The 21641-nt window shown below is 42.7% G+C and overlaps 2 protein-coding genes and 1 long non-coding RNA gene across 5 annotated transcripts; 1 reads left to right on the forward strand and 2 right to left on the reverse strand.

Moving 5' to 3' along the window:
• Positions 1-3022: 3022 nt before the first annotated feature.
• si:dkey-9i23.8 (visual pigment-like receptor peropsin) lies at positions 3023-18456 on the forward strand. Of its 2 annotated transcripts, XM_044185965.1 has the most exons (8): positions 3023-3506; positions 9643-9782; positions 9961-10024; positions 10225-10350; positions 11594-11732; positions 15702-15866; positions 16829-16916; positions 17049-18456. In XM_044185965.1, coding segments are annotated over exons 1-8 (933 nt in total). In that variant the 5' UTR covers positions 3023-3505; the 3' UTR covers positions 17259-18456. The 2 variants fall into 2 exon arrangements, with proteins under 2 accessions (XP_044041900.1, XP_044041890.1); XM_044185955.1 differs by lacking the exon at positions 3023-3506 and having other exon boundaries at positions 9618-9782.
• LOC122871342 lies at positions 3524-13687 on the reverse strand. 2 transcript variants are annotated; one of them, XR_006376849.1, is made up of 3 exons: positions 11841-13687; positions 10210-10335; positions 3524-5932 (listed from the first exon to the last, which is right to left on the reverse strand). It is a non-coding gene; the product is annotated as an uncharacterized LOC122871342 (long non-coding RNA). The 2 variants fall into 2 exon arrangements; XR_006376850.1 differs by lacking the exon at positions 3524-5932 and adding an exon at positions 9779-10010.
• tmem187 (transmembrane protein 187) lies at positions 17546-19743 on the reverse strand. Its single transcript, XM_044185950.1, has one exon. It carries the CDS (start codon positions 19741-19743, stop codon positions 18976-18978), a length of 768 nt encoding a protein of 255 aa, XP_044041885.1. The 3' UTR covers positions 17546-18975.
• Positions 19744-21641: the final 1898 nt, after the last annotated feature.

Consider the following 21641-nt stretch of genomic DNA (forward strand, 5'->3'; position numbering starts at 1 on the left):
CTGCCTTTACTCCAGTGGAACATTATTAAAGATTGTTGACTGAACTCCTGGATTGCTGGAGTTTTTCTGACAGAAGACTTAGGTCAGACTTGTGAACGTGAGCATCATATATACAGATATATTTCACACAACCTATACATATCACTTTGACTTCAGTGAATTTGACACCCAGGATTCATTAACCTTCAATGTTTCTGTACGTTATTAATAACTCAGAACGCTGCTTTGTCACTTTTTCGACCCGCCTGCCTGAACCTGTGATATTTTCTAGGAAGCTTAGCCAAACCCGACCCGCAGGTTATGGGATGACCCCCGCATCCCTACTGTGTACATTAAACTTGCCGTGAACTTGTTTTTGGGTGCTGTCTGGGTTTTCGTCTACGAACTTTGACCCTTTCACAGTGTTTTCAGTTTATGAAAGTTAATTGTAACATTTTGGTTGCCTAAAAATATCTTGTTCAGCGTGCGGTTGCACTGAAAGACAGTCTAAGGAGTCGGCTGTTCTGGTAAGTACATTTTGTTTTAAGCCTGTTTTTCACTGGCCAAAATTGGCATCCCAATTAATATCACAGTTAACGTGAATTATGGATGCACCTTGCTAACCAAGCTAGCTAGTTCCACCCTCTCGTCCAATTATGGTGACGGCCAAAACGCCAAACTTGAGGCTTCAAAATGGTTGTCCGCAGACCAATGGGTGACGTCTTTTATACAGTCTATGATCTCTACCAGCTGAGGAAGTTAAGACCCAGTGGACCCACTTTGTTTGATGAATGTTTCCACAACAACTGGAAAGCTTATATGTGTGTGCTAACCATTTTACCTCAGACTGCTTTCTCAACTAAGGCCAGTACAAAGAAAGATTTGCTTCAAACCTGAAGCTCAAGGATGGATCGACCCCAACTTCAAACTTGGAACCTGTACGTTTTGTCATTTTTTTTATGTTGCTTTACTGTTTATTTTGCATGTTGGCCTGTTGAACTTGGCATTAGCGCATTCCGCAGCTAATGTGGCTAGCCCACACACTGGAGCAATGTTGGAGTTTGTAATAATGAGGGACAATCAAGAGAAATTGTGTTAACGTTAAGCCTCATTTGAAGCCAATTAAATAACCAGAGTAGTAGGTTGGATGTGCAGGGTCCGAAATTAACACCCGCCAAGCACCAAATATGGGTGGATCTTCCGTTTGGCGAGTAAATCTGGAAGATTATCCGCCACAGTGGAGGGTAAATGTTTGTACCAGAACAGTCATGTAATAACAAACTATGCTGAGAGTCTCGACGCGTCTTGGTGTCATTTACAGGCGCGCTGCTTCTGTCCTCTGCTGTCTGTCGGAGTTTGACACACACACACACCATATGTGTTTTTCGTCTAATCGGTGCCGCGAAACTGACCGAGTGCTCCTAGTTTCCCGGCACTGTCTACCGTACGGGACATCAAATACTCTGCTAAACTATCACTCGCCGCCGGTCTGCTGCTGCAACCCGGTATCACAGCAAAACATGTAATACACACGCCGGTCCACCGCGGCAGTGTCACGTTTTCAACACGTTCTCATTCCGCGGTCAAGTTAGCAATAACAAATATGCAACGTCTGGTAAGAGTTTCAAAATAAAACCTGCTGAGAAACATTTCAGGTGACAGTCGCAGTTTGGTTTAGGAAAAGATCATGGCTTGGGTTAAAATAAACTTCTTTAAAACAATCAACGTTGATTTAGCAAAACAACATTTATGTATGTAGTATTTTATTACGATGATATTGTTAACTAAATTTAGTATGCTTGTTCTTTAAGAGTACTACTAACTGGATTGATTTGAAAGAGAAGAAATCTATATTTATGGATTTGGAGCCAATCATGCAAGGATTTCCATGCGTTAGTTTCATAGGTGCTCATACAGTCTATGGTGCTCTGTTGTTTCTACCTTTACGTGGGTCTGCTGTGGTGAAACTACAATGGTGCGTCGCTGCTGCAAAGAATTGTGGGACAGTATTATCTCCTTTCCTTTGGTAAAGGATGGTCCAGTGTCTCCTGTGCTAGGAGATAAGAAAGGAAGCAGTGAAGCACCGTTCCTTAGCATCTAGATAATGCGACCAGCTCTTATCATGGCTGCTGTCAGCATGTTCGTTTATTTGCAAAAGAAAAGTCTGGAGAGAAGCTATTCCTTAATTTGGCATTTATTAAAACATTGGAGAATCAAAACATATCTTGTACAAGGATCTTTTCTATTCAGAAAACCACAGTCAGCAACCTGTTAATCTGTAGTCAACATTGTAGGAAAGAGTGCTCTTCTTAACATTACACAGAGTTTTAAATAAGAATGTGCAACTATCTGATAGGTTTCTACAGAGGTGGGGAGGAGCTGAGGTTTAGGCTTAGCTCTCCCTTCGGTGGTGCACAGGCTGGTCCAGCCTATTGGCACACGATTACACCCTTCTGGGGGGGGGGGACAGCGCCCTTGGGGAGGAATCCTACACTCCCTCAGTTTGTAACCTGCTAAACTCTCTGCTTCGTTCCCCACAACTGATGCTTTTCCTGTCATGGTCATTACAATACATACTGTCCTCAGTACATGATGTTCTTTCTGATCTCCCTGTTTCTTTGTATAAATGTAAGCCTGTTTGCAACAGCTAATCAACTTTTCCCTGCAGTCAGCAAGTCTGCAGGACAACACTTTGAATTGTTAAGCCTCGTGCCCTGTGTGTGTGTATGTGTGTACAGAAGTTTCAACATGGTATTAATATAATAGGCAAGCAACCTTCATTTAAATTATTAATTCTCACACCTCCACAGCCCGGGTCTGGGTTGAACCATGGGCTCAAAAACTCTGCAACACACACTATCAGTAATACAACTATTACAACCATTATTAATAAGAATAAGATTGGAGGTTTTAGCAACAATACAGTAATATAATAGACCTAAATATAACACAGTTCATACAAGAAGATTTACTATGTATGTCTGTCTACCTTTCCCCTCATCTTCACTCTGTCAGAAAAAAAGGTACAGAGTTGTATTAGGGTTTGTGGGTTAACTGTACTTGGGTATCAGAGGGTTTATTAATTAAGAGACATTTTATCTCTTACCAGGTCATCGATGTAAACCTGCCCCGTGAAGGTTAGCTGCAGCAGCAGTGATAGTAGCAGCAAAAGTATAGTGGTTGCAATTCTGGCATAACTTTCTTAAAATACAACTGCACAGAGAAATAACTAATAAAAACTACAGCTTAAAGACAGATTGTTTGAAATAATATTTGCATTTGATTCCTAAAATTAGCTTATCTTCCTTACTGTTGATGTTACCATCACCTACAGGATAATGGCAGCAGTAGTAGTTAGAAATAGTAGAAGCACACCCACAACGTGCGTCAGAGCCATTCTAGTTGAGTTAAATGGAGCATGTGAATTTTAATTGAAAATGGTTTTGATGACACTTATATCTGAGCTCTCCACTACAAACACCTAGTAACCGCTGTTGAAGGCTGTGGACTGGCGGCTCACAGAAAAAGTAAGTGTAGCCTTTTCTCTATCAAATATCAAATACTGTAAGACTGAGGTTGAGATTTAACCCTGCCTGTGCCCATGCATGAGTAAACTGGCTTCGTCTGTGTGAAAACATCGGGGCTGGAAGATAAGAATAATGGTCTGATGTCATCAGTCTGAGACCATCTCACCTGATCACTTTAATTTACATTCAGTAGCTGGTAAATAAGGAGAATACTGCACCAGTGCCAACTAAAACACACACCATCCATCAGTTGCTTTGTCTTTGTCTTCTGGACTGATTGTTCAATCATCTCTGTATATGTTCTGTAGGTCTTAGGAAAAAAATTGAATTCAGTCCATATCCACACAACCTGTACATAAGCTGTAAATTCACACATTTGTTGTCTTTATTTTTCATATATCCCGTTCAGTATGTCAATATTCATTATCGGATATGTTTATTGTATTTTCCACATGCCATAGAAAAACATACACTTCACAGTGAACATAAAAGGCACAAAAAAAGGCACACCTAAACAAAACACATAAAGGCACTTTGAATATAATGGAAGTTCTGCTGTCGTACTTGTTGACCAGGTACTAAAATCACATCTTGGTGGATAAAAAGAAATGATCCGACACTTAATAATCACATAACCGCTCAAAAGTCAAAATGATAATAAAAATAAACAGCAGTTAATTGCAAGGCCTCAGCAAAATCTTCCCCTTCCAGAAATGTCATGAATGACCCCCAAATCTTTTCAAAAGTGTTGTATTTCCCCTTTACTATAGATCTCCATAGCCAGACATTGCAACAATCCATCAACCCAACTTGACTTGCTTGGTCTATTAATGTTTTAAATCTGTCACAAAAAATATCGTCAGCATACAATCCTACTTTATTCTCAAAATCATTCATTTTAATACCTGCTATCCTGTTGTTGTCTCTAATTCCAATAACTAAAGGCTCAATGGCTAGAACAAAAAGTAATGGTGCCTCTGTAAAGAGAAAACTGTATAGATACTATATATTTGGTCATTACGGATGCTCTTGAATCATAATATAAAATTTTGATCCAGTTGAGTAAGTAACTGCCAACTCCAAAATGAGCGAGCACTTTATGTTGAATCCTATCAAAGGCTTTTTCAGCATCAAGTCCTGCCACGGCCGTATCTGGTGCTTCTTTCTTCGCATGTATGATGTTCAACACTCGTATATAATGAAGCCTTGTCTTCTTTTAATAAAACCATTTTGATCTAAAGCCTCAATAGATGGCAGGTGTTTCTCAAATCTCTGTGCAAGAACATTTGCTATTATTTTCACATCAGAGTTGATGAGAGAAATGGTGGTGGAAGGATGGACACTTTGTGGAGGGTTTCCCTGGTTTTCATTTTAGTGGCAGCTGACCCCTTTCAACCGATTCTTCAAACATGTCTAATAATGGGACAAGGAGTTTGTCCTTGAACTTTTTATAAATATGGCCTCTGACAGCTCTGATAGTTCAACTGGAGAATCTTTAGCTCCTGAAAAACATTATTCATTTCTTGTGGATTTATTATTCTTGTCCCTTCCTCCGACTTACGCAACTTTACAGATGTGTAGTTGAGGTCAAAATGAAGGCTGAGTTCGAAGATGGGTGTGATCCAAGCACACACACACACACACACACACACCCCTTCAAGGGCAGTTAGGCATCTTGAATAAATCTGGCACAGCTTTGCCAAACTCTTCTCTCATGTCATGTGTTGATGTCACCTGATCATTTGCCCTCAGATAAAGGCTTTAAATGCCTCCCATGTAACTGATGCTGAAGTTTTTAGTTAACTTTAACTGAAAATAAGTATCAACATTTATTTCAACAAATTTTAAGAAGTTTTTATCATGCAACTATCGTGGGCTTAATCGCCACACAGAAAGGCCCCTAGTAGCAGCGGATACTTGTGTATCTCTTGAGAATCCAGATCACGCAGTCCTTGGTTCAGCCTGTCGACAAGTTTCAGCTGCTTTTGAACTTCAGCTGATAGGTCCGGGAAGGACATAACGAGGCTGTCCTGAAGACGACGCGCTGCTCGCATTACTCTGTCTTTGTCTCGGTACATCAGAAATTTCACAAGGAGAATCTGCGGCAATGTCCCCTGGGCCTTGTCCCAGTTTTGGGCCAGCTTGCCTATTCTATAGGCCTGCTTGATGGTAACTGGTGGTTCTGCATCCGTGTTAAGAGGTAGCCTCGGGTAGCCACTAAAAATGTTACTGCGTCTCCGTTCTCCAACCCAGGCAATCCAACCAGTCTCAGGTTATCTATCGCCTCCATATTGAAGGTAAGCTTTTGGTCATTGCTCCGTGTTGCGGATGCATCCGTTGATAGTGATGTGATTTAGTCCTCCGCCGTGCTGATGCGGACCTCTCTGAGTCTTTCGGAAAAAGCCCCAATAGCTTCTTTAATCCCTCTATTAATAATAATAATAATAATAAAACTTTATTTATAGAGCACTTAACAAAACAAAGTACAAAGTGCTTCACAACAAGAGAACAATAAAATAAACAGCCAGTTCAGGTAAAATCAGGAACTGCTTTCAGATAAAAATGTGTTTTGAGAAGAGACTTAAACGAAGACTCTGACTCAGACAATCTAATTTCTTCGGGCAAGTTGTTCCAGAGCCTCGGGGCCCTGATAGCAAAAGCTCTGTCCCCCTTAGTTTTCATCAGTTAAAATAATCAAGGCGTGAGGAGATAAAAGCATGTACAACAGTTTCTGCATCACTAAGATTTAAAATAGATCATATTTTTGCAATATTTCTGAGGTGATAAAAACATGATTGGACAAGCTTAGTGATATGTTGCTCAAAACATAAATTGCTATCAAACAGACACCCAGATTTCTTGCAGCAGGCTTGATATGTTGTGACAGGTTACCAGTAGATGGCAGTATTTTTTAGTGATGTGTTGGGGCCCAATAACAAGGATTTCAGTTTTATTTGAGTTGAGCTGAAGAAAATTTATCGACATCCAGTTTTTTATGTCAGACAGGCAGTCCTGCAGAGAACTCAGCATGCTAAGGTCAGTGGGCTTGACAGGGAGGTACAACTGTGTGTCATCCGCATAACAATGAAAAGAAATACCATGTCTGCGGATTACATCACCCAAAGGAAGCATGTATAAGGAGAACAGTATTGGTCCCAGAATTGAACCTTGAGGCACACCGTACTTGATATGGGAAAAGAATGACATGAAGTTATTAATGCTGACACAGAATTTCCTATTGGAAAGATAAGATGAGAAAAAGTCTAGTGCAGTGCCAGATATGCCCACCAAGTGCCTCAGTCTATCTGAAAGAATGCCATGATCAGTTGTGTCAAAGGCAGCACTTAAGTCCAGCAGCACAAGAATTGAGCACATGCCTGCGTCTGCATTCATTTAAAGGTCATTAGTGACTTTGAGAAGGGCTGTCTCAGTGCTGTGGTGCTGACAAAAGCCAGATTGGAACTTTTCAAAGGTATTATTGTTTTCCACAGCAGCAAGAAGCTGCTTGGATACAAGTTTTTCGAGAATCTTCGAAATAAAAGGCAATTTGGAGATTGGGCGATAGTTATCCAGGAGTGTGGGATCAAGCCCAGGTTTTTTTAGGACTGGCTGGACACAAGCTGTTTTAAAGTAATCTGGGACGCAGCCAGTAGACAGCGAGCTGTTAAAAATAATTTGTAAAAGGGGCGCAATACAATCCATAACTTCCAATAAAAACCTAGTTGGGATTTTGTCCAGAGGGCTGGAAGATACTCTCATAAGAGACATGATGTCTGCGAGTTCAGGCAGAGTAACAGCAGAAAAATTGCTCAAAGAATCCCTGAGCGGGTGATCCACATCAGGGTTATTAGATGAAACCACTTTGCATACCTGTGTGGAAAAGTCATTTCTCAGCACTTGGCTGACAAATTAGACCTTGGTCATGGTTAGTCTCATCTTGAGTTAGCATATTTTCAGTTACCGTTGGCTCGTCCATGCTAGCTTCAAGTTCCTCCTTGTAGCATGTCTGGCTTTCTTTTTGGCTTGTATGTACATATATACATATACATATACATATATGCAATAAAGAAGGGACCTTATTTTGATGGAATGGAATCATGGTTTATGCTACATAAATAATTACAGTTGTTTACAGTTGCTAAGTCACATTTCTCTATAGTTCACTTTTTCAAAACTCGTCACACAGTCAGCACAGCAGCAGTCAATGTGGACTAACTGGATCACTTTTTATTGCTTTTACACAAAATGCATTCAGTGATCAAATTTTTCTAATTTCATGAACTGTTTTCTCACTCAAACCTCTGTGTATTTACACTCCATTTTGCATGTTTACATACTATCACAAATCTTTGGAATTAGTTTTTCTGCCAGACACAGAGAGATGCGGAGCATGACTTTTTATTTTAATTTTTTTATCCGCTCGAGAGACCGACGCCATCCGTCTTATTAGCATCTAAATATACTTACAGTACTGAAAGTAAAAGTACTCATTATGCAGAATGGCCCATTTCAGAATAATTTATATCACTGGATTATAATTAGTGATGCCTTAATGTGTAAGCATCACTAATGTTGCAGGTGGTAAAGATAGGGCTAAATTTAAGTAGGCTACTTTATATACTGCTGGGTACCTTAATCCATAATAATATATTATAATTTATTAGTTGATTTATATTTTGTAATAATAATCTGAATCTATAAAGTAACTAGTAACTAATGTTGACAAATAAGTGTAGTGGAGTAAAAAGTACTCAGTATCATAAAATGGAAATACTCAAGTAAAGTGCAAGTACCTTTAAATTGTACTTAAGTACAGTCCCTGAGTGAATGTACTTACTTAGTTAGTTAATTAGTACTTGGTTAACTATTCCACCACTGCCCATACAGGTATACTACAATCACACATGCTCTGCAGAGAAACACAGAGAGAGACGTATTCTGGTATTACGTGGACAAGGTGGATATTTTACAAGCATGGACCAGGTAAAGCAACAGTGAGCACACCTGGTTGGTGCAGATGTCATTCGGTACCACGTTGGTTTCGATCGTTTCGATAGGCTACTTCATTATCAACAAGCCTCCTCCACACGCGGCTCACCTGTTACTGTGAAAACGGAATCGCGGGTGAAAAAATCCAAAACGCGAGTTGTGTTTTTGGGCCGACTTCATAAAACATACTGCTGACAAAGAAAGTCAACAGAGCAGACATACAGCCTGTTTGTGTCTGTCCCTGTATGATACAGCAAGAGAGAAACAGAGGCGGGGCGGGGCAAGCTGGTGTGTGTAGGCAGTGGTGTGCAGTAAGAGACAGAGGTGTAGGTGTGTGTGTGAATATCCAAATCCCAAAATTGAAAATCGAATACCTAGAAGGATTTTCACCATCTCTTCCAGTCACAGAGTGGTTTACAGCCCATCCCAGGATGGTGTCACCTTTCCCTCCACCTTACTCTCCTCAGCCCCACAGAGGAAATCTTTTCTCATGGAGGTGGAAAGTTCATGACCACTAGCCACGTGATCAGATGTCCCTCTTGGACACAATGAATGCTGGATGTCTGTATAGTTTTGTGTTGCATTACTGGAATTATTTCATTTTATTTTCTGCACTTGGAATTACTCTATGCAAAAAAATAAATAAAGCCTATTGCAACATTTCTTATTCATCTCTGTGACATATAGTGAGGTAGCACAATCCAGTGCAATAAAGAACTGACCTTATTTTTGTTGTAATGGATTCATGGTTTATGCTATATGAAAAAACTAAAAGATATTTTTACAAGGACAATAGTGACACTAATTTTAATGCTACCTGTTGTAAGTCATTTTTATGGGCAATATAATGAGTAACAAAGTGGTACTGTTGGCAGACAAATGTTGTCAGTGTTCTGGTACAAGAGTTGATCCTGAGATGTGTATCAAGTGTTTTGGTTGCATCAGTGAATTTTGGATGCGAAGTGAACTGTTGTGCTGACTGTGTGAAGAAAAAGTGAACTCCTATAAAGAAATGTGACTTAGCAATTGTGAAAAACTGTGAACCTCAGTCAGCAATACCGTCTAGTCTGGTGGACATGAGTTCCCCCAACTCTATGTGGTTATTTTATAATAAACTGTGCTATGCTCTGTATTCTTTGTCTTCCAGTGAGTGAGTGGTTTAATGGGACTGTGTTCATGGAACGCCCGTGGCCAGAGGCAGAAAAGTGGATGCTGGTGGCTGTGCTGGGACTGGAGATGGTCATGGGAGTGGTGGGAAACTGTCTTGTTCTGCTGGTCAAAGTCATGGTAAGGTGGTATGGTTGTTCCTTACATTGGTGTGAAATGTTATTAATGGTAGTTGTGTCTGTAAGTACAGAAGACCATAATGGGCCATGGTTGAAATTAATTGAATGTTTTGGGAGATGATGATGTTTGTGTGATCTCAACATATGTTCACTTCTCCTCTTCTGTCTTTCATTTTCAGTGCAGGGGTCAGTTCTGCTGTCGTTATTCGCTTCCTTTCATCAGTCTCACCTTGTCAGATTTAGGTACAATTTACACTGACATCAGTGCTAGTGCATTACAGGATTATATGGTGTAATTTACTTTCTTGGTGTATCCCACTATCTCTCAACCCACCTCATTATTTCATTTGATTCTAGTATTGTAACACATTCAGCACAGTGTTGACATATAATCTCAGTGCAGGAAGTCTTCATTTCTGATAACGAACCTCTGTGTTGTGAAGGCTGCTCCCTCCTCATCATCTCCGGCTCCCTGTTGGCCATGCTGACAGAAGGTCAGAGGTCACCGTGGTGTGAAGTCGTCAGCCTGCTGAAGTTTGCCTTCATCACCTCCTCTATAGGGAGCATAGGTACCACACAGCTCTATAAACACTCATAGAGACCTCTTCATCTTGTTCTCCATACAGTGGAAGCCACAGTAACAGTCCTACATTAAGGCTTATATTCATTCTGAGTTTAAGGATAATCTAAGATTTATTGATCCAAGTTTATGTTTAATCCTTTGTTTCATGACTTATTTTTAATCTCTAGTTAACAAATCTAGGATCATTAGTCACCATTTTGAATCTGGAATATAGCATTTGTGTACATTGCACTTAGGCTATGCTGCAGTTAGTGAACATTGTAACTTGTGTTATTATAAGGGTTATTATAAATTAGTTTATTTAAAATTTAAAGTTGTTTTCTCACCTTAAATTACTAGCAGACATTGACCCATTTGTCAAATAGGGTACTATGGAGAGGTACGTGGCGTGGGGGGTACATCGGACAAAACTGATTAAGAACTACTGATTTAAGAGACACCCACACAGAGACGGGTCACTGGGGGAGACGTGCACCTAAAAAACACCAAAGGAGTCCAAACTGTGTAAAATGATGAGACCTGAAGAGTGGTGTGAGTCCTTGTCTTGTGACAAAAAGGTGAAAATATCTAATCTTTTCGCACATATAAAAAAAAGCCAGGAAATGCAAGAGTAATGGAAGACTGGAAGCAATGTGTTTTTGGAGTGATTACTATCTTAGGTGATTAGGTTTAAAATATGAGTCATTTTAACATAAGTTTTAAACTCCAGTACTTTAAACTGGTGATATTCTATATTTTACTTATATATTAGAGATATAAAGGGAATTCAATTCAATTCAATTTGATTTATATAGTGCCAGTACATAACAGAAGTTATCTCATTGCGCTTTTCCTATAGAGGTCTAGACCGAACTCTTTATAATTAATTAATTACAGAGACCCAACAAATCCCACCATGAGCAAGCATGGAACAATGGGAACATGGGAACAATACAAAATATGAAATGGACAAGCTGCCCTTCACAGAGGCCAGAAAACACAGTACTCTTGTTGAACCAAGCTAAAACTGAAAGCAGTATCAATCTTTCTTGATACATATGTTAACTCTAGCTTCTGATGCATCTACCTGCTTTACTCGAACAGAGCTAGTCATGAGAACCATCCCTGTGTCAGTACTACAGTAGTAGCCATGGTAACAGCGCTGTATTAATAATACCATTATACTAGGCAACTGTCCCATAATTCCTTTGATGCAGTCAGTTTGAGGGTTTCTTTTTTTTCCTTTACAGCTGTGCTCTGTGTGCAGCGGCTGATGGGCGTGGCATCCAGAGGAAATGCTCTCTTTGTTGTCATGGTGACAGCGTGCTTGGCTTCTTGGGTGACAGGGGTGGTGTTTGGGAGTGTCCCTGTTTTCTATGCCTGGATCAAGTATGTAGTTTACTTAATGCTTTCAGTTAGTGTTCATCATGTCTTCTTTCCTGGCAGTGGCATGATGGTGCCTGTGTTTGGCTTTGCCGCTATCCTGTTTTGTCCTACCTGTCCTGTGTGTTGTTCATTTCGTTTTCCTGTTTGTCACTGATGGATCGCCAAACTCTCCTATTCATCAGAGTGTCTATGGTGGATCAAAGTGCTTCAAATCCATGGGTTAGTGTTCTGCAATCCTCGGCGGCCCCCGTTTGTGCCAGCGGCCAGCAATCCCTGCAGTGCAAAGCACTTATCTGCCCAGTGAATTCACCAGTGTTTTTGTTGCTGTTGTTTACATTACCCCAGATACAAATTCAAAAATGCACTGCAGGAACTGTATGAGGTCATCAGCAGTCACATGACAAAACAACCAGATGGTGTTTTTATTGTAGTTGGTGATTTTAATCAAACAGACCTCAGAACTATTTTACCTAAATTCCATCAGCATGTCCACCCCCACCAGGGGAAGTAATACCCTGGACCATGTTTGTACAAACATTTCTCGCAGCTACAAAGCCCTCCCCCGCCCCCACTTTGGTCAATCAGACCACACTTCTCTGCTTCTCCTGCCTGCTTACTCCCAGCTGAGTAAAAGGGTCAAACCATCAGTAAAAACAGTTAAAGTGTGGACAGATGAAGCTACAGAAGCTCTACAGGACTGTTCTGTCCCAGGAGAACCACATCAACCTGAGGAATATACATCATTAGTGACATCATACATCAGCAAATGTGTTGATGATGTAGTGATCACAAAGACACTGAAATCATTCCTCAACCAGAAAGCCTGAATGAATGGAGAGGTGAGAGCTCTACTCAGAGCCAAAAAGCTGCCTTTTGTTCAGGTGACAAGAAAGCTTACAGCACCGCCAGAGCAAGACTGAAAACTAGCATCAAGGAGGCAAAGCTGAGACATCAGGACAGACTGGAGAGAGACCAACAACACCAAATATGTGGCAGGCGATCCAGACCATCACAGGCTACAAAAGCAGGAGCGCCCCCATCATGTGTGAGGCCACATTACCAGATGAGCTAAATACATTTTGTGCTCGTTATGATCTCCTCAACACAGAGTCAGCTGTCAAGACTACTCCGCCTTCAGAGGTCCGGCCACTGTCCAGTATCCACAGCGGATGTGAGAAGAATCCTGCTGAAAGTGAATAAAAAGTCTGCAGTGTCTAGTCTAAACGTCTATTGCTCTAAACGTCTGTGGCTCTCACCCCCATTCTGATGAAGTGCTTTTTCTCCTGCATATCAAAGACAACATCCCAGTCTGCCTGGACCCTCACCAGTTTGAATTCAGAACCAACAGATTCACAGAGGATGCCATCTCCACTACCCTCCACTCAGCGATCACACATCTTGAAAATAACAACACCTACATCAGTATGCTGTTTATTGATTTCAGCTCAGCATTCAAACAGACCCCAGTCAGTTCGGATTGGCGGTCACACCTCCTCCACTCTAGTGCTCAACACCGGAGCCCCCCAGGGCTGTGTGCTCAGCACCCTCATGTTCACGATGTACACCCATGACTCTCTTGTGAAGTTTGCAAATGACGCTACCATCATCGGCTGGATTACAAACAACGATGAGACTTCATATCAGGAGGAAATCAACAACTTGCAGAGTGGTGCACAGAGAACAACCTACTGCTCAACGTCAGCAAAACCAAGGAGCTGATAGTTGATTTTAGGAAAAAGGAGACAAAGACACACACCCCTGTCTACATCAGTGGAGCTGAGGTGGAGCAGGTGAACAGTTTTAAGTGCCTGGGAATCGGCTTCACGGAGAACCTGTCATGGTCCTCTCACATCTCCACGCTAGTAAAGAAAGCTCAGAAACAGCTGTATTTCTTAACTTAAGAAAGTTCCCGTGCCAAGTTCTTGTTAACTTTTACAGAGGAGCAATAGAAAGCATCCTGACTGGAAACATCACAAACTGGTAGGGGATGTGCATGGCCCAGGACCGGAGGGCTCTGCAGCTGGTGATTAAAACCGCTCAGAAGGTCATTGGTACCAACCTACTGAGCATCGGTGATATCTGTGAGGTGCCTGCACAGAGGCCAGAGCATACTAAAGGACAGTACCCCCCCAGCCACAGCCTGTTCACCCTGCTGCCGTCTACCAAGAGATACAGAAGAGAGATACACACAGAGAGACAGGGGACCGACAAGAAACACAGGGAAGGGGAGAGAGGCATAGCAGGACCCTGACACTACCTTTTGTATAATAGGTATATAACTGTATATATTGTTTTTAGTTTTATTTTATTCTAATTTTAAATATTTGAGGGAAGAGGGAAGCACAATGCAAATTCCACATAGAATTTTGAAAATAATAATGTAATGTTGGTGGTAATATTAATATTAATAAAATAATAATAATAGGAATGATAGTGATAGGAAAAATAATGATAATAAGACTAATAATAACAATTGTAGTAGCAGTTGTCGAGCAGGAACACGGGGGCAGCAGGTGGCCCACAACCACAGATCCAGTCTCTGCAGCTCCGGAGGCAGAAATACCTGCTGAAAGCAACAGAAGGGGAGAAGAGAGAAACGAGAAAGCACAGAACTACAGGAGAGAGAAGATGTCAAGTTAGTAAAATGCAGTAATGGGATAAAAATGCATACAGATGGAAAGGGAGAGAAGGATCATCGTGGGATCATGGGAAGTCTCCCGGCAGTCTAGGCCTACAGCAGCATAACTAAGGGATGGTTCAGGACTCACCAAAGCCAGCCCTAACTATAAGCTTTATCACAGAGCAAAGTCTTAAGCCTACTCTTAAATGTGGAGATGGTGTCTGCCTCCCGAACCCAAACTGGGATCTGATTCCACAGGAGAGGAGCTTGATAACTAAAGGCTCTGGCTCCCAATCTACTTTTGGAGACTCTAGGAACCACAAGTAACCCTGCATCCTGGGAGCACAGTGTTCTAGTCGGATAATAAGGTATTATGAGCTCTTTAAGATACGATGGTGCCTGACCATTAAGAGCTTTGTAGGTGAGGAGAAGGATTTTAAATTCTGTTCTGGATTTTACAGGGAGCCAGTGCAGAGTAGCTAATATTGGAGAAATATGATATCTTTTCCTAGTTCTTGTCAGTACACGTGCCGCAGCATTCTGGATCAACTGGAGAGTCTTAAGGGACTTATTCGGGCAGCCGGATAATAAGGAATTGCAGTAGTCCAGCCTAGAAGTAACAAATGCATGCACTCATTTTTCGGCATCATTTTTAGACCAGATGTGCCTGATTTTTGCAATGTTGTGTAGGTGAAAGAAGGCAGTCTTGAAGTTTGTTTCATGTGGGAGTTAAAGGATAAATCCTGATCAAAGATAACTCTGTGGTTCCTTACGGTGGTGCTGGAGACCAGGGCAATGCCATCTAGAGCAACTATATCTTTAGATAATGTGTCTCGGAGGTGTTTGGGACAAAGTACAATAACTTTCAGAGTTTAACATCAGAAAATTGCAGGTCATCCAGTTCTTTATGTCTTTAAGGCATGCCTGAAGTTTAGCTAACTGATTAGTTTCATCTGGCTTGATCGATAGATATAATTGGGCATAATAAGACACTTTACTGGTATCGCCTTTTACTGCTAAGCAGATTATATTCAACTATACATCTCATTTAAGCCTCAAAATATAGCTAAATTGTCAGTTTTAAATACCTGCCTAGACGCTATAAAAAAACTGGATGGCAGATAATTTCCTACAGCTCAATGCTGACAAAACAGAAGTTCTTATTTTTGCTCCTCCCTGTCTTGTCTCTAAGGTAATGGAAGGTCTCTGTTCTCTTTCCTCTCCTGTTGTGTTTTAATCTTCCTAAGTCTGTTATGTCTGTATTTATGTCAGTTGCATTATTTCTTTTGTGAAGCACTTTGCTATTGAAAGGTGCAATTGAAATAAAGTTACTTACTTACTTTCTACTCCAGGTATGACCCTGCAGAGATGCTGTGTGCTGTCTTCTGGGAAAGCAGCTACTCAGACATGTTGGTCTACATACTCTGTGCTTTAACTGTCTGTATCTTCCCTCCCTTCCTGGTCATCTTCTTCTGCTCTCTACTGAGTGCCACCGGCTGCCGATCGAGCTGCAACAGGTAAAACACTTCAAAAAAGATCATGTCAAGTGACACAACACAAGCTGGAAACTGGTCAGATGATGTTTCAGTCAATTAAAAATACAGTAATTGATGTTGTTTATGCCAGGGGACCTAAAATTAACTTTAGTCCAGTGATCCTTTAGTTGCTATTGATTTTGTATTGAACTGTGTTATCTATGCTGTATGGTACAGTATATGAGAAGATAAAATCAGGTGGGAGTAAAACCTAAAATTTTAAAAGCCATTTGAAAACGTCACTGCAATTGGTATTTTTAAATTCAATAATCATGAACTTTAAAGGTACATTCCAACATTTTGGGAAATTGTATAGTTTGCCATCTTATACAGGTTCAAAAGAGAAGATCGATATCAATTTCATGTCTATGTGTCCAGCACAAAGATAAGTCCAGGACATGTTTAACGTAGCTTAGCACAAAAACTGGAGGCAGAGGGAAACTTCTAGTCTAGCTCCATTAAAAGTAAAAAAAATTAACCCAGGTGGATGGATGCATCAGTACAATTATCAGTGCATCACCGTTCAAATGCACTTCAGTATGTACTGTACAACACACAATGAACGTATTTCACCATTCAAATGTACTTCATTACATACAACAGTCGGTGAACACGTAACTGTTCCAATTCACTTCAGTACGTACAATGGTCAGTGAAGGCATCACTGTTCAAATGCCCTTCAGTACGTACAACAGTCAGTGAACATATCACCAGTGAATGCATTACCGTCCATTACAACATGATGTTTGCGTTGATCCTGGGGGGGTGGGTTTACCAAAAGATCTCTACTCCCTGATACCATGTCTAAACCACCTAACACAGTCCTTCTCCCTTCTTAACCGAGCAATCATAACTTATTTCTAATATGTATTGAAATAGCTCTGTACAAGTAAACAAAGCCAGTGTTACTTCATCCTCTCCATCTTGTTTCCTCTTTGTCTCAGTGATGATGATGAAGCAGATCTGTCTGCAGTCACTCCTCTGCTGGTGGCCTCCTACATGCTCTGCTACACTCCCTTTGTTGTGTCTGAGGTGACACATGCACTCATTCACTAGACATGAGCTACTGTATCTGCGTGTACACAGATGTAAAAGCTGCAGAGTGAACCCATATTTGCCCACTCAGAGACTGACTTTGTTTCTTTCTCTCCATTGACCAATCAGCTGATCCTACTGGGCAGGATGGACCTGTCACCGGCACCTTATTGGTTAAGGACACTGTCATCAGTGATGTCATACCTGGACTGTGGTCTGAATCCTCTAATCTACTGCTCCCATCAGGACTTCCGGGAGGCGGGCCTGGCCCTGCTGTGGACCAATAGGAAACCATCGTCAGAGCCTGTCCTCACTGCTATCACTAAACATGACCTGTAAGCATGTGAATTTGTTTTTTGGGATTTCAGAGAAATGAAAGGCCCACTTCTTTGTTCTCCGTAAGATATATAATATCAAGTCTTTTTTCTTTCTTTTTAACATGTAAAGAAATATATATTCTAATTGCTACATTTTATTTTTGTTGCAGTCATCCAATTTTCCACCTGAAATGTTTCAATTATAATTTTATCAGTTCAGACACTACAGGTTTTCTATACCTTTCAGCCTGAAATGTTTTTGAAACAAGAACATACTTTGTAGTAGGTAATAGTGACACACCCAAACTGTTTTTGTTTCCAGCTTTTAATGAAATTAGAATGAAATTGGTGTACCAGTAATTTATAATGCGAACACACAATGTTGACAATACTCTTTTCCTGATGATGTCATCACCTGGAGCTCATAGTTTACAGTTATTTATATCTCACTATGTAGCCCAAGGGTAACTTATTGCAGTAAACCCAGAAGCAATGGCGTTAAGTAGGCCACTTACAGTGGAGATTACATTTTATTCTCTGCTGTTCATGCCAAAGTCACTGTCTTCCAGAAGGCTGTCTAATGTAATGTACTACCAGAACTTGGCAGGTACTGAATCTGAATTTCTGAGAGAAGATTGACAAGGTGTTACCTGTTTAACAGCAAGTCATTAGGGAACTGACAGGACGGTCAGTGTGTGGATTGTACATGGTGTTGTAAACTGTTGTTTCATGTGAAAGATGAGTGTTGTCTAACATTGTCTAACAGTATGTACATGTAGTATGTCAGTGTTTTGTCCCTTGGCATATATTTGAATGCAATAAAAAGATTAAGATTTGGAACGTTGGTAGTTATACAGTAAGCCACCAAATGCTCAGTTCCTAAGGAGGGCCCCAGACAGGATCTTAGAAAAACTGCAGCCATGAGTTCACACCCCCTCAGCGGTTCCCTCCCCTGCATTTTTAATTATTTGGATTTTTAATTTGAATTATTCAGTCAGGTGTTTAATGTTATTCCCCAGCATGAAGGTCTAAATCCTGCTCCAAATCCACCAAAAAAGCAAGTGGTTAAAAAATATTATTTATGTTTGTTGCCTAAAACTTGCCATATTTACCTTTACAATGTTTTCACACCTGAAATGTCCAAAAACCACACGTGCTTATTTGTGAATTAATCACATGTGAAACAGCAATGCACATTAAACGTTATATGTGAAATCTGATTTCACATGTGATCTTTTACATCCCATATGTGAGATATGAGTTTGAAGCATGTCTTCGTCATCGTTTATCACACGTGAAATGTCCGAAGATCCAGGATTTGGATTTAAAGGCCTTCAGTGTGTGGGGGCTTCCCAGCTGGTGTCAGACTCTGCAGCTAGAAAGAGTTTTCAGAAATACGTGTGAAACCTGTTTACACACTAGGCTATTTGCATTATGAGTCATATCTAACATTTAGTCTGCATATAGCAACTTTGATTACAGTCTGGACTGTGGCAGAGCCGGGGGGGGGGCATCATGACTTGGGGCTGCACTGTGGAAGTGTGAAGCCTAGCTGCTGCTTTGATCGCTCTGTGTAGCTCTGAGCCGTTTTATGTGAATATTTGGACAAAGGCGTATCATGACAGACTCAGAGCCATGTGGAGAATGTTTAATAGCCCACTGAACTGCTACTAAATCATTGTCGTCTGAGATGAATTCGACTTTTCCTCTTCTACACGCTCATCTCCCCCGCTCGGTTCTCACTCCCGCTGCGCCCTCTGTGGCAGCGTGGTCAGGAAACAGAAGCTGAAGTGGAACTGGAGCACATCGCACACTTTGGACCAGAAGTGTCCGGTGAGCCGCTGGAAGAGCCGGTGCCGAGCGAGCCGGTGATCCAGCAGCTTTAGCACCACGAACCCCGCACATGACAGCACCGCCAGCAGCAGATATCCCCGCGTGCGACCGTCCCCGAGCCGCAGCTGCACGCGAACTCCCATGTACACCGCAAGGGCGACGTGACAGCCCAGCGCCACTTCGAACCCCCGCTCGTGCGCCAGCGCCAGGCCGTAGCTGAGGATAGAGAACAGCTCGAGCGCTGCCGCGTGCGACGCGCGCCACTTCGCCGGTCCGCGCTCTATGAAGCGGATCCACACAGGAACCCACGCGAAGATCGGCAAGGTGAACCACTGGTCGAGCACGGCGGGAGCGCGCCGTAGCACCGCCAAGCGCGTCCACTGCACATGTCCGTAAAAGACAGCCATGAAGGCGAACACTTCTCTCATGTACCGGCTCTGTTCTGTTTCTTTGACGCCTCTGTGCCACAGCAGCCAGTACAGTCCCATGTAGATATAAGCCACGTTAACCAGACAGTTACAGGGCATCGCCAGGAAACCGGGCAGATAATCAACCCGTTTCTCTGCATAATGCTCATAAGACAAGTCCACGTCGACATCGGCGAACAGGCTGGTGTTCGCCAAGGCGGCACAGAGTAGAAAAGGCGCCAACACGTGAAGCAGCGCCGACTTCATTGCTGATTTATACAAAACGTATCCTTCGCTTTTCCGCAAGTTTCCAGACAGACTGAAATCAACAGTCGGAGCTGTTGTTGTTATTCCGGGTTCCAAAATCACATGATGGAAAATGGAGGGTTTGGATTGGCTGCCCTGCTTCTCGGCCCACCCCCCTGAATTGACTGAAGTGTGAACGCGCACAAAAAAAAACATATACAAGGCCTTTCTCATTTCTGTTTGCACCTCCTCTCCTGTCTCCTCTCCTGTCCTCCTCTCTTGTCTCCCCTCCTCTCCTCCTCTCTTGTCTCCCCTCCTCTCCTCCTCTCTTGTCTCCTCTCCTCACCTCCTCTCCTCCTCTCCTGTCTCCTCTCCTCACCTCCTCCTCTCCTGTCTCCTCTCCTCTCCTCCTCGCCTGTCTCCTCTCCCGTCTCCTCTCCTGTCTCCTCTCCTCTCCTCCTCTTGTCACCTCCTCTCTTGTCTCCCCTCCTCTGCTCCTCTCCTGTCTCCTCTCCTCCTCTCCTCCTCTTCTGTCTCCTCTCCTCACCTCCTCTCCTGTCTCCTCTTCTATCTCCTCTCCTCGCCTCCTCTCCTGTCTTCTCTCCTCTCCTCCTCTCCTGTCTTGTCTCCTCTCCTCTCCTGTCTCCTCACCTCCTCTCCTCCTCTGCTCTCCTCTCCTGTCTCCTCTCCTCCTCTCCTGTCTCCTCTCCTGTCTCCTCTCCTCTCCTCCTCTCTTGTCTCCTCTTCTCACTCCTCTCCTGTCTCCTCTCCTCCTCTACTGTCTCCTCTCCTGTCTCCTCTACTGTCTCCTCTCCTCACCTCCTCTCCTTGCCTCCTCTCCTGTCTCCTCTCCTCAACTCCTCTCCTCCTCTCCTCTCCTCCTCTCCTGTCTCCTCCCGTCTCCTCTCCTCACCTCCTCTCCTCTCCTCTCCTCCTCTCCTCTCCTGTCTCGTCTCGTCTCCTCCTCTCCTGTCTTGTCTCCTCTCCTCCTCTCCTGTCTCCTCACCTCCTCTCCTCCTCTCCTCTCCTCTCCTGTCTCCTCTCCTCCTCTCCTGTCTCCTCACCTCCTCTCCTCCTCTCCTCTCCTCTCCTGTCTCCTCTCCTCCTCTCCTGTCTCCTCTCCTGTCTCCTCTCCTGTCTCCTCTCCTCTCCTCCTCTCTTGTCTCCTCTTCTCACTCTTCTCCTGTCTCCTCTCCTCCTCTACTGTCTCCTCTCCTGTCTCCTCTACTGTCTCCTCTCCTCACCTCCTCTCCTTGCCTCCTCTCCTGTCTCCTCTCCTCCTCTCCTGTCTCCTCTACTGTCTCCTCTCCTCAACTCCTCTCCTCCTCTCCTGTCTCCTCCCGTCTCCTCTCCTCACCTCCTCTCCTCTCCTCTCCTCTCCTCCTCTCCTCTCCTGTCTCGTCTCCTCTCCTCCTCTCCTGTCTCCTCTCCTCACCTCCTCTCCTCTCCTCCTCTCCTCTCCTGTCTCGTCTCATCTCCTCCTCTCCTGTCTCCTCTCCTCACCTCCTCTCCTTGCCTCCTCTCCTGTCTCCACTCCTCCTCTCTTGTCTCCTCTCCTCCTCTCCTCCTCTCTTGTCTCCTCTCCTCACCTCCTCTCCTGTCCTCCTGCATACAGGCTGCAGTATATTATACATGTGACGGAGTTACTGAGGCTGCAGCTGTCCTCTCAGGACTATAAAATCTGTACTTCTGGAATGACATTTGCAGACAACATGAAATACAGAACCTTAGTTCTGATCGGAGAATGTTCTTGATGTCTAATAAAGTGACGTTAGCAGCTGTTTGCAGGTGTAAACATCAAGTCACGGTTACAACAGCTGAACTGGGTGCAGCCGATAAATCAGAATTAATATGAAGGTGAAACGTCATTCAGGAATGCGGTTAGAACAGCGCAGCAGGATCATCTTAGATCATGAATA

Source organism: Siniperca chuatsi, linkage group LG3 (genome assembly GCF_020085105.1).
Source record: "Siniperca chuatsi isolate FFG_IHB_CAS linkage group LG3, ASM2008510v1, whole genome shotgun sequence".
NCBI lineage: Eukaryota > Metazoa > Chordata > Actinopteri > Centrarchiformes > Sinipercidae > Siniperca > Siniperca chuatsi.